Source organism: Cyprinus carpio, chromosome B17, assembly GCF_018340385.1.
Source record: "Cyprinus carpio isolate SPL01 chromosome B17, ASM1834038v1, whole genome shotgun sequence".
Classification (NCBI taxonomy): domain Eukaryota; kingdom Metazoa; phylum Chordata; class Actinopteri; order Cypriniformes; family Cyprinidae; genus Cyprinus; species Cyprinus carpio.
The window spans coordinates 4,374,105-4,389,950 of NC_056613.1; the positions used below are offsets into that span (position 1 = coordinate 4,374,105).

General features: G+C 34.5%; 1 protein-coding gene across 3 annotated transcripts in view; it reads left to right on the top strand.

The window, feature by feature from the left end:
* The window catches only part of mapkbp1 (mitogen-activated protein kinase binding protein 1), a 52,528-nt gene that overhangs the window by 24,978 nt on the left and 11,704 nt on the right, over positions 1 to 15,846 (top strand). For 2 of the 3 annotated variants that reach the window (XM_042743252.1, XM_042743251.1), the window contains exons 5-16: positions 471 to 641; positions 1,733 to 1,870; positions 2,083 to 2,265; positions 3,171 to 3,188; positions 4,896 to 5,056; positions 6,378 to 6,567; positions 8,243 to 8,380; positions 9,258 to 9,442; positions 9,702 to 9,793; positions 13,170 to 13,295; positions 13,380 to 13,450; positions 14,394 to 14,515. In XM_042743252.1, the coding sequence (XP_042599186.1) occupies positions 471 to 641; positions 1,733 to 1,870; positions 2,083 to 2,265; positions 3,171 to 3,188; positions 4,896 to 5,056; positions 6,378 to 6,567; positions 8,243 to 8,380; positions 9,258 to 9,442; positions 9,702 to 9,793; positions 13,170 to 13,295; positions 13,380 to 13,450; positions 14,394 to 14,515 (1,595 nt within the window). The remainder of the gene's footprint in view (positions 1 to 470; positions 642 to 1,732; positions 1,871 to 2,082; positions 2,266 to 3,170; positions 3,189 to 4,895; positions 5,057 to 6,377; positions 6,568 to 8,242; positions 8,381 to 9,257; positions 9,443 to 9,701; positions 9,794 to 13,169; positions 13,296 to 13,379; positions 13,451 to 14,393; positions 14,516 to 15,846) is intronic. The other variant, XM_042743253.1, reaches the window with a different exon arrangement.

Below are 15,846 nucleotides of genomic sequence, written 5' to 3' on the forward strand. Positions count from 1 at the left end.
AACATTTTATTTAATTTTGAAAAAATTAGTTTAATTTTTCATGTGAATTGTCAGTAGCCATTACTTAGCGGTGTCTCACATGATCCTTCAGAAATGATTAAAATATTATGATTTGATGCTTAAGAAACATTTCTCGTTAGTAATTACAGTTGTGCTGCTTGATATTTTTGTGAAAACCTTGCTACATTTTTTTTCAGGATAAACTTATAAAATAAAATTATAAACATCCTTATTGTCACCTTTGACCAGATTAATGCATCCTTGATGAATAAGTGTATTTATTTCTTAAAATCTTATTGACCCCAAACTTTTGGAAGTTAGTACTGTATGTATATAGTTATATATGTTGGTTGTATGTTTCTAAATATACTATTTTTGGCTCTTAATCTGGTAGATATTGCTCTTGTGTTGAAATTGTCTGGAGTAAAGCATGTCGACGGCCCTCATAATCTCTTTTTCTCTCTCTCTAGAGTGGTCATATGCCGGCGGTGCGTGTCTGGGATGTGGCAGAGAGGACACAGGTGGTGGAGTTACAGGAGCATAAATACGGCGTGGCGTGTGTGGCTTTCTCCCCCAATAGTAAATACATCATCAGTGTGGGATACCAGCACGACATGATCGTCAACGTCTGGGCCTGGAAGGTGACTAGCAATATTCACACAGTCATGAAAGATGGCTTTTATTTAGTTTGTTTCATTTATGCTGTTTGGATAACTAAATTTGCCTTTCCTGCAGGTAATAGCAGTGTATGCAATGCATAAAAGGAATGGTGTTAATACAAGGCAACATTTTATACAGTATATGCTTGAAAAAAATTAATTTAAAGAAATAGTTTAGCCAGAAATGAAAACTGTCCTCACCCTCAGGCCATCCAAGATGTAGATGAGTTTGTTTCTTCATCTGAACAGTTTTGGAGAACTTAGCAAGCATTACAGTACATCACTTGCTCACTATTGGATCCTCTGTAGTGAATGGGTGCCGTCAGAATGAGAGTCCAAACAGCTGATAAAAACATCACAATAATCCACACAGCCCCATCAGTTAGCTTCTAGTAAAGCGAAAAACTGTATATTTGTAAACAAATGCATCAAATTGTCCTCTATTCAGAATATTTATTTTTTTTTTAATTGAAAAAGTCATCTCGTCTGAATCAGGAGAGAAATATTAATAGATCAAGCACTGTTTACAAGCAAAAACAGTTCTTGATAAATATGTCAGTCATATTTGGATGCGAAATGACAACAGGAGAGATGCATTATTATAGATTATAGAATCTTTGGCCAAAAGCAAAGAAATTAAAATGCCTAGATTTGTTTCTTACAAACACGTAGCTTTTTGCTTCAAGAGATATCAATTGATGGACTGGAGTTGTGTGGATTATTGTGATGTTTTTATCAGCTGTTTGGACTCTCATTCTGACGGCACCCATTCACTGCAGAGGAGCCACTGGTGAGCAATTGATGTAATCCAAAATTTTTCCAAATCTGTTGTGATGAAGAAATACATTTACCTACAGTACATCTCGGATAGCTTGAGGGAGAGTAAATCTTCAGCAAATGTTAATTTTTGTGTAAATTATTCCTGTAATGCAATTCCATCTCTCATAATCTCTTTACCATGATTTTTCCCTTTTGATTGCTGCACTTGAATCAACCAATAACATAAAAACCGATCAATAAATCATAGTATAAAAATGGTCATAGTTTGAATATTTGTCTTTTTGTCCTTTCAGAAAAATGTTGTGGTTGCCGCCAACAAGGTGTCCAGTAAAGTGACGGCTGTGTCTTTCTCAGATGATAGCTCGTACTTTGTTACAGCCGGGAATAGACATGTGAAGTTCTGGTATCTTGACCACACCAAGTCGTCCAAGGTACACGATGCTAACGTGGCAGATAACAGCTAGCCTTATCTACCAAATACAGCTCTTTTTGATCTTTCTTCCTGGCTTTCCGTCTCTAACTCTCACTTACCGTCACCACAGATGTCAAACCAGACCACAGCTGAAAATGTCATGTCCATTCACACAGTGCTAAATATTATCCAGGTCTTAGGTGAAAGCCTCATAAATGTCATCTCTCACAGGTGAACGCTACAGTACCATTATTGGGCCGCTCTGGTCTACTTGGAGAGCTGCGCAATAACTTCTTTAGCGATGTGTCCTGTGGAAAGGGCCGGAAGGCGAACAGCACCTTCTGCATCACTTCCTCTGGGCTGCTCTGTGAATTCAATGACAAAAGAATGCTGGACAAGTGGGTGGAGCTAAGGGTGAGTGACAAGGATGCTGATTGGTTGATTGTGTAGTCGGTTACAAATATGCTTGAATGAGTGGGTGCCATAGAGCTCAATAGTTTGATTCATAAAGTAAAAATTAATTGATTTTGAAATGATTTTAGCTCCTATTTTATTCAAAATGCATTAAAACTCATTAAAGATCCACATTTTAAAATAGTTACTGTTTTCATGAATACAGGTTTTTGTAGTGAACACTAGATAAGCTACCTTGAAAAAAATAATATTTTCAAAAATTTCATTTTGAAATTGATAGTAAATTTCACAAATAATTACAAAGAAATGGCAAGTAACACTGTATTAAAGATGACATTTTTATTTTCTTGTAAAATGTACTGCAGTATTTTTGAAACATAATTTTTTTTGACGGTTTAGCTTTATTTTTATATATTTTTTTGATATTGTATGGTTTTGTATATATTGTGGTATAAAAATGTGTATCTATGTATGTAAATATTTTTTTTTGCTGGGGTTTGGTTCAGAACTGTATTGAACCATTTTTTTTAAATCTCTATGGAAAATGAATTGGGAAAATAATGAGAGGTCACTGTTGAGCTCTATTCCTTTAAATAACATTATTGTGAAAAGAATGTGCATGAAATTAAAGCTGTTTTATACTTGGAGTTGAACTTTAAAATTTCAGTTGTCACATTTTTTAACCCCCTGATTTATAATTGAATTTTGTTTAAGCTTCCTTGTGTGTGTGTTTTGTGCTTAATCCATGTTAAGGTATTTTTCCTTTTCTGATGTCAAAGTCCCTGTGAACGGAGGGTGTATCTAAGCTCTCGGCTGTGTTAAGTGAGAGTGGAGTGTGTTAATTACTGATGCTGCTGCTTCTGTTGTCTAATATAAGTCTGTTCTGCTTCTCTCACACTGTTCAGAAAAATGACAGTTTCGCAGTAAGTTTCACATCAGGGCTATTGATTCAGCTGTCACGTCTCATTGTAAAACTCATTAAACAACACATCACAGTGCTGCTGTCAGTCATGCTCACCTGTACATTAGATGTTTGACCTCATTACACCTTCACTTGCCAGTTATCACTCTAATCGCAGACAAAGCATTTCACATTAAGTATACTGCTTAAACCGCCCCTTTTTGTGTTATATTAAGAATTTATTATTATTATTATTATTATATTCATTTTAAAATATATTAGTATTTTTACATTACATTGTTCTAATTGTTTTATTTAATTATTTGAATTATTAATTATTAGTATTAAATATTGTATTGCATACACCACCCCTTTTGCATTTTTTTAAAATCATTTTATTATTATTATTATTATTATATTCATTGTAAGATGTTTCTTATATTTTATATCGCAATGCATTGTTTTAATTATGTACTTAATATTTTTTATTAATTGTTAGTATTAATTATTAAATTGTAAAACAGTAAATGTTTTAACAAATCACTCAAGATATATATTTCATCTTTTAATTCAGTGTATTATTTTTTATTTACTGCATTTATTACTCTGCTTTAAGACAGAAAAAAACATCACATAAAGTAGTAATATCTTTTTAAAGAAAGGTCTGTTGTATCTCACAAAAGAGAAGAAGAAATTTGTATTTCGGAAGACCTTCAGAAACCCATGAGAACTAGGCAGCCGTGTTAAACACATGATTTAGAGCCGATATGAGATCTCGATTTGACTCCTTACAAACTGTCAAAGTGGGTCATGGTTAGAGCAGGTGGGTGCTGCACAATTCTGCTTTTGTGGGACCCTTGAGCCCACTGCACTGAGAAAACAAGAACGATTCAGAAGAGTGCCAGAAAGAAAGGGATACAGAGAGGATGGTAAAGGATACAAAAGCCTCTCTGTCTAACAGTTTATCAACTAAAAGAACCCCAGGATCATTGTACAACTTTATAATCTACAGATGAACTTTGGTCTCTTGAGTAAAGCTTATTTAGCAAATAGTCCTCCGTGTCCTTATCTCAGTAAATTAAATTATATTTTAATATTAGGTTTTTCTCATTAGGAACATCCAACAGCCCATGGAAAAACACACAAATGAGTTCTCATCTTCTCACTTTTAACCTGCTCAGGCACTAATACATTTTCTTTTTTACACATTTGTTTCTTTATTGCCACCTGTTTTCAAGTTTTATATCTCATCAGCTTTTATTTGGTGTTTGTGCATTGTGCATTTCCCATGCAATTATCAGTGGAATTTAATAAGACATCTCGATTTAATGCACAGAGCTCTCATTTTGTCTCATTTTCGATTCACCCAACAAAGTGACTTGGCCCACATGGTAAATATGCTTCTGGGTAGTTGCTTAAAGCTCTGCAGATGTTATACATGAATTTAAACAGAATTTAAATGTTGTTTAAATAAATGATTATTATATTATATATATATATAAAACTCTAACCCTAGAATTTAAATTATTTTACCCCCACATTCCATGCAAAAAAGTTAAATAAATTAATATATGTTGATGATTATTATATTAATATTATAATTTAGTAATTATCATAACATTGATAATATAATTTGTGTGGACTCCAAAATATCGTGGATGTCACTCCAAAACTTTAGTCATAGAATTAGTCATTCAACTCAATTCCTCTTTTTCTCTCTCTCTCTCAGACCAGTATGGCCACGTCTCTGTCCGTCAGCGAGGATCTGATCTTCTGTGGTTGTGCTGATGGGACAGTGAGAGCGTTCAGCCCCACTGACCTGCACTTTATCTGTACGCTGCCTCACCCTCACAGCCTGGGCACAGACATTGCCACTGTTACTGAGGCCAGGTAAGATCAGCCACATTAGAGAGTCTTGGTACAAAAAATAACTACTTAGTTCAGTTTTATCAATATTATTGCACTGTACTTAAAGTAGCATGCATTACCTTCACTGAACTATGGTACCACCACAATACTTAATATGATTTTTCAGAATCAGTGTAAAATATAATAGTGTAAAGGCCCCGATATACTTCAAACGAAATCGAATAACAAACTGATATGACGTCATTTCAAACAAAATTATGCCGAAACAAGGTTCGTTTTGAGTTCGTTTCGCTAGTTCGAAACAGGTGACCAAAGCAAACTTTCTGGGGGAGTTCGTTTTGGCTCCTAAACATCTTTGAGCTTCCCTTGGTCCGTGGCGATTATGCAATCTCTGGGTGTGTTCTGAAACTCCACCTTCTTTGAGGGTTTTTTTTCATTAGTGCATAGTGCGTGATTTCACACAGAGCTGCTGTTACTACACAGAGCCGTTGTTAACTGACAAGCTGCGCAAATCCACTCTGTGTAACAGCTGCTGTGTGTGAGATGATGTATGTGATGTCAATTTACTGATGGTTTTTTAAGCTGATTTGATGACGGGATTTACTTTCGAGATGCACATTAATTATCGGCCGATATTTATTGTGCACCCCTGCTTAAAATCCCTTTGTCAAAAGTCAGAACTGCAGGATAAATGTTTTTACTTGGAAATCTCCAGAGATTTTCCTATTGTTTGTGCTGGTGTCTAGCATTATACATATGCAAATACCCAGAAACCATCCTGAAATCTCCGTCTGCTTTCAGATTCAGAGTGGATTCATGTAGTGTCGATGAAACAGCTTAGCCATTGACATCTGTTTAGAATTCCCTGCTTTCCCTCCAAACTGTCAAACACATGAGACCTCTTAGTTCACTGCTCATAAATATGCAAAGACTGCTGCAAGGCTGAGACAGAGATGTTGAGCTTTATTATATATTATACTGTTCAGGAAAACTGTTTTAAGACACTGAGATGTGTCTGTGTATTTTTGAGCCTACTGTACATTTTATATATATATATGCATCCATGTAGCTCGTAACTTTCCAATTCATGAAATCTAAATGGAAGCTATTTCACAGAAAGACAAATCATGAACAAATGTACCATCAAAAAACTGCCCTTTGAATGCCAGCGGAGACTGCTCCCAGAATGCACACTGTCATTCTGTCTGTCTCCTTATAATTGGCAGTAAACAGCAGTGATCTAAATGTGGGTTCTGCTTGGAAACATTTTCTCGTGATGCTTCCAGAAGACCTTTAGTGACCTTTCAGTACAGCTGTCTTTACTATTATGATCTCTTCACAGCCATCTCTTCGCCTACAAGGAAAACGTCCGCTATCCTGACACAGTGGCCGTGTCCTATGACACCACGAACCGCTGGCTGTCCTGTGTCTACAACGATCACAGTCTGTTCGTGTGGGATGTACGTGATCTTCGTAAAGTGGGAAAGGTTTACTCAGCTCTCTACCATTCGGCCTGCGTATGGAGTGTGGAGGTGAGAAAAAGGGCATACATTTTAAAGGGATACTCCACTTCAAAATGAAAATTTTGTCAAAAATTACTTACCCCCATGTCATTTCAAACCCGTAAAAGTTTGTTCATCTTCGGAAAACAATTTAAGATATTTTGGATGAAAACCGGGAGGCCTGTGACTGTCCCATAGACTGCCAAGTAATAACAGTGTCAAGGTCCAGAAAAAGGTATGAAAGTCGTTGTCAGTATACTCCATCTGCCATCAGACGTGCAATCTGAGTTATATGAAGCGACGGGAACACTTTTTGTAAGTGAAGAAAACAAAAATAGCGACTTTATTCAATAATTAATTTGTCAGCAGTCTCCTCTGTGTATCTCCATATCACTGTATGCTGCGTTTGCTCTTCTGTATCATCCGCGCCACAAGGATGCACTGTTTCTACGTGTATTTAGCTTTGATTTGAAAGAAAACAGCGCATCCTTTTGACACGGATGATACAGAAGAGCACACACATGGTGATATGGAGAGACAATTGTGTTCCGAAGACGAACAAAGCTTTTATGGGTTTGGAACGACATTGGGGTAAGTGATTAATGACAACATTTTCATTTTGGGGTGGAGCATCCCTTTAAACTTGAAAGAACTTGAAGGAAATAAAGTAAAATAAAAGAAGATTTATTTTATTTCAGCTATTTGGAAAGGTGACATGCCAAATAAGACAAACATTTAATGCAAGCATTAAGGCAGTGATGGAAAGACGGTGCTGATCAGGTGGATGTATAAAATAATAAAATGAAATAAAATATAATAAATAAAAAAATACAATAGTATAAAATAACAAAAAATTAAATAAAACATGAAATAAAATAAAAAATCTGCATATATAAAATATAATACAAAACCTAAAATTATATTTAGTTTTGTAAAAATAGTTCATAAATAGTCTACTTTTACCTACAAAATTAATTTAATGCATTTCAAGTACAAGAAAGGTTTTAAGGATTATGAGAAAATTTAGTCAATTGTATTCTGACTTCTGAGACGTGTGTGTGGTAACATGTTTTTGTCCTTTCATCATGTCGTGTGTTGACATTTTGCCTGCTGAAATAATGTGAGGCAGGTCTTTTGTATTTGAGCCTCGTGTTTTTGTATTATTTTTGTAAGGCCTGATGTGAACTCATATGATGTTATTGTATTAATAAAAACCCACCCGCTGTAGGTTTCAGTCTTGCTCGTAACTTGTTTACCTTATTTTATATGTGTTATCCAGTTAGGAATGTGATGAGTTTGCTGTTTTTGTACCAGTCGAATGGTATTTTACTGTGTTTTCATTCATTGTGATAGACAACCTGTGGGATTTGTCGACATGCAGCATATACTGTATTTCCAGGTTGTGTCGTTGGTTGTGTGCTCATATCAGATCACATGATTTATGACTGACTTCCCTTTTGGTTGTGTGCTCATATCAGATGGTTATTTATGTATGTCTTTAGTTTTAGGTTAGTGTTATTTTTATGTAGTAATACTAAAACCATAAAAACATAAGACCGCTCCTTTTGTTTTTTGGTTGATAATGAGCTAATGGAGTTTAAATGCCAGAGTAAATACACCTGTATTTGTTTTTATGTGTGAGTTTGTGTGATGTAATGCTGTGTGTTTTGTCAGCTTGAGTCACTTCTCATTGCTTTTCCTGCAGGTGTACCCAGAGACGAGGGATGGAGAGCAGCCACGTTTGTCTCCCGGATCGTTCCTCAGTTGTTCTTCTGACAATACTCTCCGTTTATGGAACACAGACGCTCAGAACACCACCCTCAGCCCAAACGTCATCAGCAATGTGAGTTCTAGAAACTCAAGAAATTAATCCAGACATGTTTTTTTTATTTTTTATTTTAAATAAATACACTATGCACAATGGTTTTCAACATTGATAATAAGAAATGTTTTTTTGTGCAGCAAATCAGCACATTAGAATGATTTCTGAAGCCTCATGTCACACTGAAGACTGGAGTAATGATGCTATAATATTCAGCTTTGCATCGCAGGAACAAATTACATTTTAAATATACTGAAATTTAAAACTGCTAATTTTAAATTATAAAATAATATTTCACAATATTACTGTTTGTACTGTATTTTTGATCAATTAAATGCAGCCTTGGTGAGCATAGGAGACTTCTCTCAATATCAAACTCTTAACTGTGTATTCTCTGTAAAAAAAAAAAAAAAAAAAAATGATACTAGGGGTATTACTGTGAACTGATGCATACTACTTTCATAAACTGCATATTATCATTAAAAAACGTCAGCTACTGTCCTATCAGCAACTCTGACCTTAAAAGGCAATTAGACATGTCATTCACAAACATTTCACATATCATATAAAAATGGCATTCATTTTAAAGAAAATAATTGAACTTTTAAAAGCTAAACCATATGACAGAGAAGTTTGTGAGATAGTAAATAATAAAACTGTAGAAATACTGTTAAAAATTAGAATGCCATATTTGGACACTTTACCATTGTCAAACCTCAGTAGAAGTTGATTAAAAATAATTTGCATGGAAGTGTTTACTTAGTTATGACTTGGTAGAATTGCAGATGCCGTTTCCTTTGATATTTAATCAAACATAACAATATTTAAGTGATTTAAATATATGTATCTGTATAAATGTAACGAACAAGTCACAAATTATCATTTTTCGTCACCAAAGGACCTCCAGAAGGTCATTTATATGGACAACAACACCTCCACCCTGCTGGACACGGACTGCACCATCTCCAGTAACTCTGAGAAGGTTGACCCACAGACCTCAGATAACCGGACAGGCATTAGGACCATGTGTGTGAGCCCAGACGGGCTGCACCTGGCATCAGGGGACCGCAATGGAACACTGAGGTCTGTTTTTCACATGGCTGCTTAACACTTCTACACTAATTGATTTGAGTTAATTGATCCTCTGAGGGTTTTAGTGGAAAGGACAATGTTTTTGTGTACTGGGAATCACATGCATGTGGGAAAAATACTGTACGTTACACTTTCTGTGAAGACTGTATATATTACAAAAGCATTCTCATTGTTATTCTTCAGAAAATGCAAACATTTTTAGTTTAGAAACTACACAATCAGACCCTCACTGAACTTCTGCTGTTTCCAGAATCCATGATTTGGAGCGCATGGAGGAAATTCTAGACGTTCAGGCACATGACTCTGAGATCCTGTGTCTAGAGTACACAAAACCCGAGACTGGTGAGTGCTGAGTGTTTTTTTATAGATCTGTAGCTAATTAATCCTGTACCGAGGTAAAAAGGAAGTGCTGATCCAGCTCAGATGCTCAGCAGATGCTCTGTAACCTTCACACATATGCCACCAGCAGTGTTTACAGCTAGTTTTTCCAGTGTAAACTTCACAGCTCAAACCTGGTTTAATTTTAACTTGAAGTAATTTTTTTTCAATGTTAAGATACCCGGATCTTAAGATGTTTCAATGTTCATTGTCCCAGCTTAATGTACAGTGACAACAGTCAGTCATTTGTTGAGTTGATCTTTCTTAAAAAAAAGTGTAAATAATATGACTTGTGTGCTGCTTTCAATGGACTTAGTTTTGGGTGGGACACCCTGTTTGCTGACCAATGGCAGACGGGGAAATGTTCGGGAAACCTGTTTGAAATTTTAAAAAAAAAAATTCAATTCCATTTGGTGATGCTACTAGCACAGAAATCAGCTTTACACTATCATGCGGTCAATTACAAAATAAAATGATTCTTGTGCTTCGGGTTTTAAAAACAACAAAAACAGCACTGTGTGTAAACATTGCAACTATCAATGGCACCATTTTTGTGGTAATCAACAGCACGCCACAGATGCTGCTGATTGAGCTTTAGTTGTAAATAATGCAGAATATTATTTTTCAGAGGAATTGAAAGGAAATCTAAGAGCCTCCGGTATCCATTCAAGAGTGCAGATGCTGATGTGACATGGTTCGAGGAAACTGACATACCAGTAATAGTAGAGTAAACAATAGCTGATCCTAAACGGCAAGATAATATCCCTTGGAAGCTGTCAACACTTACAAAAAAAATTTAGCAGTACCATGGTACAGTCTTATGGTATAAATAGAATACCACGGTATTATCATCGTGATAATGTCCCCCCAAAAAAGATCATAGTTCTGGGTAGTTTCTAGGAAATTACTTATTAGATATATTATATTATATTATATTATATTATATTATATTATATTATATTATATTATATTATATACTTATAAGATATATTATTAGATAAAACTTAGTCCAGTGCTATTTTAGTATTATTTATATAGTATTATAGTATTTATTTATTAATTTTGTGAATTCACTTTCATTTTTAAATTTCAGTTTTTATTTTAATTTTAGTTTAAGTTTTAGTGATTATGTTATAGGCTTTTCTTTTTTTTTATTTAAATTTTTCTGTTTTTACTTCAGTTTTAGCTGTAGTATTTTAACTTCACCTTATTTTATTTCAGGCAATTGCAGAGGCAACATTTCTTATTCTTGTTTAATTTTTTTTTTCAACTGTAGTTTTTTATTTATTTTTTTATTACTTTTTTTAATTTTATCATTTTACCTTGTTTCATTTTCATATTTTATTTTTTTATTTACTTCAATAAGGAAACATTTTTTAGTTTTCAATTTTAAAAAATACATTTTTTTACTTTTATTTTTAGATTTATTTCAATAAATAAAACTCTATATATATATATATATATATATATATATATATATATATATATATATATATATATATATATATATATATATATATATATATATATATATATATAAATTTAGTTAAAAATATCAATAATACTTTGGTCCCTTTTTCAGTGTAAATCCATGGGAATTTTTCATCCTCATTCTTCCCTATTACAGTGAAAATGCCTCCACCACTAACTAGAATAGTGTAATTCTCTCCAGTTTTCTAAAGCTCTTAAGGCTCTGTGCAGGGCTGGGGGTTTAGAGCAGGCGTATTGAGACTCATTATCTTCCCCTGTTAAGTGCAGTTCAGTGTGAAGTTGTGCTTCGCATGCGATGCCTTAGCTGGTGGTTTATATCAGGCTGAAGGCCAGACATTGAGTACAGCTGGATGAGAAACAGAACACACATAGAGGTACACAATTTCGCCTTCTTGCTTGCTTTCTTCTCCTGCTCTTTCATGACACTGTGATATGGCTCTCTCAGTTTAATAGACCATTGATCCCAACCACTATAACAGGCCAAAAATGGCTTATCAACCATAATCTGCACAGTATTTAGGCATTTTCTGCACTGAATTATGTGGAATGGATGTAAAACGGGTAAATTCAAAAGGTAATAGCATATAAACTGCCCAGTCTGCATTCCAGATACAATACCTGTCCATCAGCCCACCTGTGTCTTCTGTAGATTTGCTCGTTTGGTTTCAACATGCACTTCAGAAAACAATTGCTTCATTCTAAATGGCCTGTGAGGATCTGTTTTTGCAGTGAAGAACATCACATTATCATTTGTGTGTCTGCTCTGCAGCCGTAAGAATATGAAGAGCTTTCAGACGGGAATCGGTTGATAGTGATGAACGCTCATTTCTAATTTATATGGTTATTTTGTTCTTTTTTTTTTTTTAGTGTTGATATAAATTTTCTGTTTTCTGTTTTTGCAATTTATTTGGATTTTTTTTCTTTTTCTTGACTGTGTGAGTCACACATGAACACAGCGTGTTAGTGAATCAGCTTGTGGTGTGAAAAGTGTGAGTACAAAACCAGAAGCCACTCTCAACACAGCTCACTGGAAACACTATTTCAGAAATGCAGTTTGGCTGGTGTATCCTTACAGAAATCTACTTAGGGGGATACTGGTAATGGTATCAGATAATAATACAATGACAAATGTGACCCTGGACCACAAAACCAGTCTTAAGTCGCACGGGTATATTTGTAGCAATTTGTATAGGTCAGAATTATTTTTCTTTTAGTAAAGATCATGTTCCATGGAGATATTTTGTAAATTTCCTACTGTAAATATATCAAAACTTAATTTTTAATTTGTAATATGCATTGCTAAGGACTTTATTTGGACAACTTTTAAAGGCGATTCTCTCAATATTTAGATTTTTTTGCACCCTCAGATTCCAGATAGCCAAATATTGTCTTATCCTAACAAATCATACATCAATGAAAAGCTTATTTATCCAGATTGACCCTTATGACCGCTTTAGTGGTCCTTTATGGAATTACATAAACACTGTATTCATGTACACTGCCATTCAAAAGTTGATGTAGAGTAGGGTCAGTATTTTTTTCTCTTAGGTTCAACAAGGCTGTAATTATTTGATCAAAATACAGTAAGAACAGTAATATTCTGTTATATTATTACGACTTAAAATAACTGTTTTCTATTTGAATATATTTTACAATTTAATTTATTCCTTTGCTGCAAAGCTGAATTTTCAGCATAATTACTCCAGTCTTCAGTGTCACACGATCCTTCAGAAATTATTCTAATATGCTGATTTTCTGCTCAAGAAATATTTTTTATTATTATCAATGTTAAAAATGGTTGTGCTGCTTAATATTTTTGTGTTAACGTATTAAATATGTGTGTGTTTAGGGCTGAACCTGTTGGCCACCGCCAGCAGAGACAGACTGATCCATGTTCTGGATGCGGATCGGGAATACGGCCTCCTGCAAACACTGGATGAACACTCTTCCTCTATCACTGCTGTCCGATTCGCTGGTGAGATCTTGACAGCCTTGCCAAGTTTTATTCAACAACAAATGCTGGAAATGTTCAAATGTGACGTCTTTGTTTTTGTTTCAGCTAACGATGGGAAAGTCAGGATGATCAGTTGCGGTGCCGATAAGAGCATCTACTTCCGCACGGCACAGAAGGTGAGATCACTTTTTGTCACATTTAGATGTTTATTATGTACCATAGTCTATGATGTTTTCATTGGACATTTCTATCATTGAGTCCTGACTCGGAGCTGTCTGTCAGATTCCTCAGCCCTTGAGAAACTGTTGCCAGAGCTTCAAAGAACAACTGATTTAAATAGACACACAAGCACTTAACAGCTGTTTGCAAATGAGATACCAACGGCCAGTGATTAAGTGTGAGACACAAACAAGCACGTCCTAAATTAATTCTGAGAGATCAACTTTCAAGAGTCTCAGTATGTTTCTAAATGAACATTAAGAATTATAAGCTACTGAGATGAATTCACAAAACATTTAATAGAATTAAATATTTTCCAGTTAGAACCGACATGAACATAAACATGTATGAGAAGAATAGGTATGTAATATAAACATTATCCATGGATATGGATACAATTCCCCATAAAGAAGACATTTTTCTCCATGTCTCACATTCTAATAATTAGTTATTTTCTTTGTTTTCCTCTGAACTTCTGTATTTTCCTATTATACTCTTTTCTTACACTGGAATCTGCTTCTCAAAACCCTCAATCCAAACATAAAACCAGATTAAGGTGGACAATTAATTTGGAGTAAACTAATGGAGTGGACAAGTGATCAGATGTGACGTCTTGAGGAGCTTGTGCAAGTGTAATATAGGCCACCTGCAGAACTTAAATCAGTTTAATTCTGACCTCTAAATGTGACCCAGGACCAGGGATCATTAACAGACCGCTTGTAAATCCACAAAATCATGCTTAAAGATCATTTCCATTCTTGTTTTGGAGAAAACATTCAGGAAGAATAATTAACACAGAAATGTTATGAATTGTGCTTTTTAAAAAAAAAAAAAAAATTTAAGTAGTGTTTATATTGGTGATTATTTACACTGTACTAATCATTAAACATGCCAAAACAGACAGAGGAGGGAACAGCGTTCACACGCACTCATCACATAGTGAGGAAGACTACTCTGTATGACATGGACATCGACCCCACAAGGAAATACGCTGTTATTGGATGTCAGGATCGCAGTATCAGGTTTGTTTTCTTCTTTTTTTTTTTTTTTTTTGGCAATGTTGTTATTAATTGTAGTATGAGTAGTAGTAGTAGTAGTTGTTTTATTATTATCCTGTCCTTTGTGCATTTCCTAGTTGAGCCTGTCTTCCAGGAAAATCCAGGCTATTATTTTGCTAATGTGTTTGTAATAGAATTATGAACACGTGTTTTTGTATCTATATTTACATTTTAATTTCTGTAATTTAATAATTTCACGGTATCTTGACTCTTTTATGAGGTTATGACTGTATAGACTTTATCTGACAGGTGTTACAGTCATCTGTGTTTGTACAGTAGGATGGCATTAGAAGCTTGACTGGTTAATCCAGTCACATTTAGCATGCTGTAGACCATGTGTGCACGCACACACACACACACACACACACACACACACACACACACACACACACTGAGTCAGCCTGTCTGTACTGTCTGAGACGCCTGACCAACTAAAATCATTAGACACAATCTGATTGTCTCATCATGTAATTGTTTTACTTGGTGAATGTCACAAAAATGTAGAAGTCATGGTTTAAGCCTAAAGGGAAAACTAAAATTATATTTGGCCCTTTTTATTGTATGACATTATTTTCATGGTAATTAAACATTTTACCCAACAAATGTTACTTTTGAGTTTTTTTTGTTTTTGTTTTTTGTGTGTGTTTGTGTGTGTAATTTTGTTTTACTATATTGTATTACTATATTACAGTATTTTATAATCATCAAAAACTGATATCTGTACAACATTTTACTATAGTATATAAATTTTGTATTATATTAAATAATATATATATATATATATTTTATAATATTTTCAATATTATACATTTTATTTTTTGTACATTGTAGTTATGGTAAGTCATTTTTAAGTGAAGTAATATTTTTATTTATTATTTTCTTTAATGACCTGGACATGTTTTTGGCAGTTTTGTGAGATTCGCCTTCCTGCTGATTTGACAATTTTCAAGTTTTGCTCCTTTATTCTTCAATATTGGCACTCTTTTCCTCATTGTGTTTTGTAAGTCTCACTGTGCTGTCCCACACATCAGGGCAACATTAGAAAGGAAGCAGCACAAGCGCATGACTTGCAACTGTTTTCCTGTTGTTCATTCAAACTATGACTGCAAATTTATTCTGCACTGTGGGCAAGAAAAATCCCAGGAATGTCATGTATAATACAGCCAGCCATTTACTGCCTTTGTCTCATTTTCACTGAAAGCAGCATCTTTTCGATGCTGTTTTGTGCAGCGGCAGTGAATGATCTTAAAAGAAACAGGCCTGACCTATACAAATAAATCAATAGAGTCAATAGT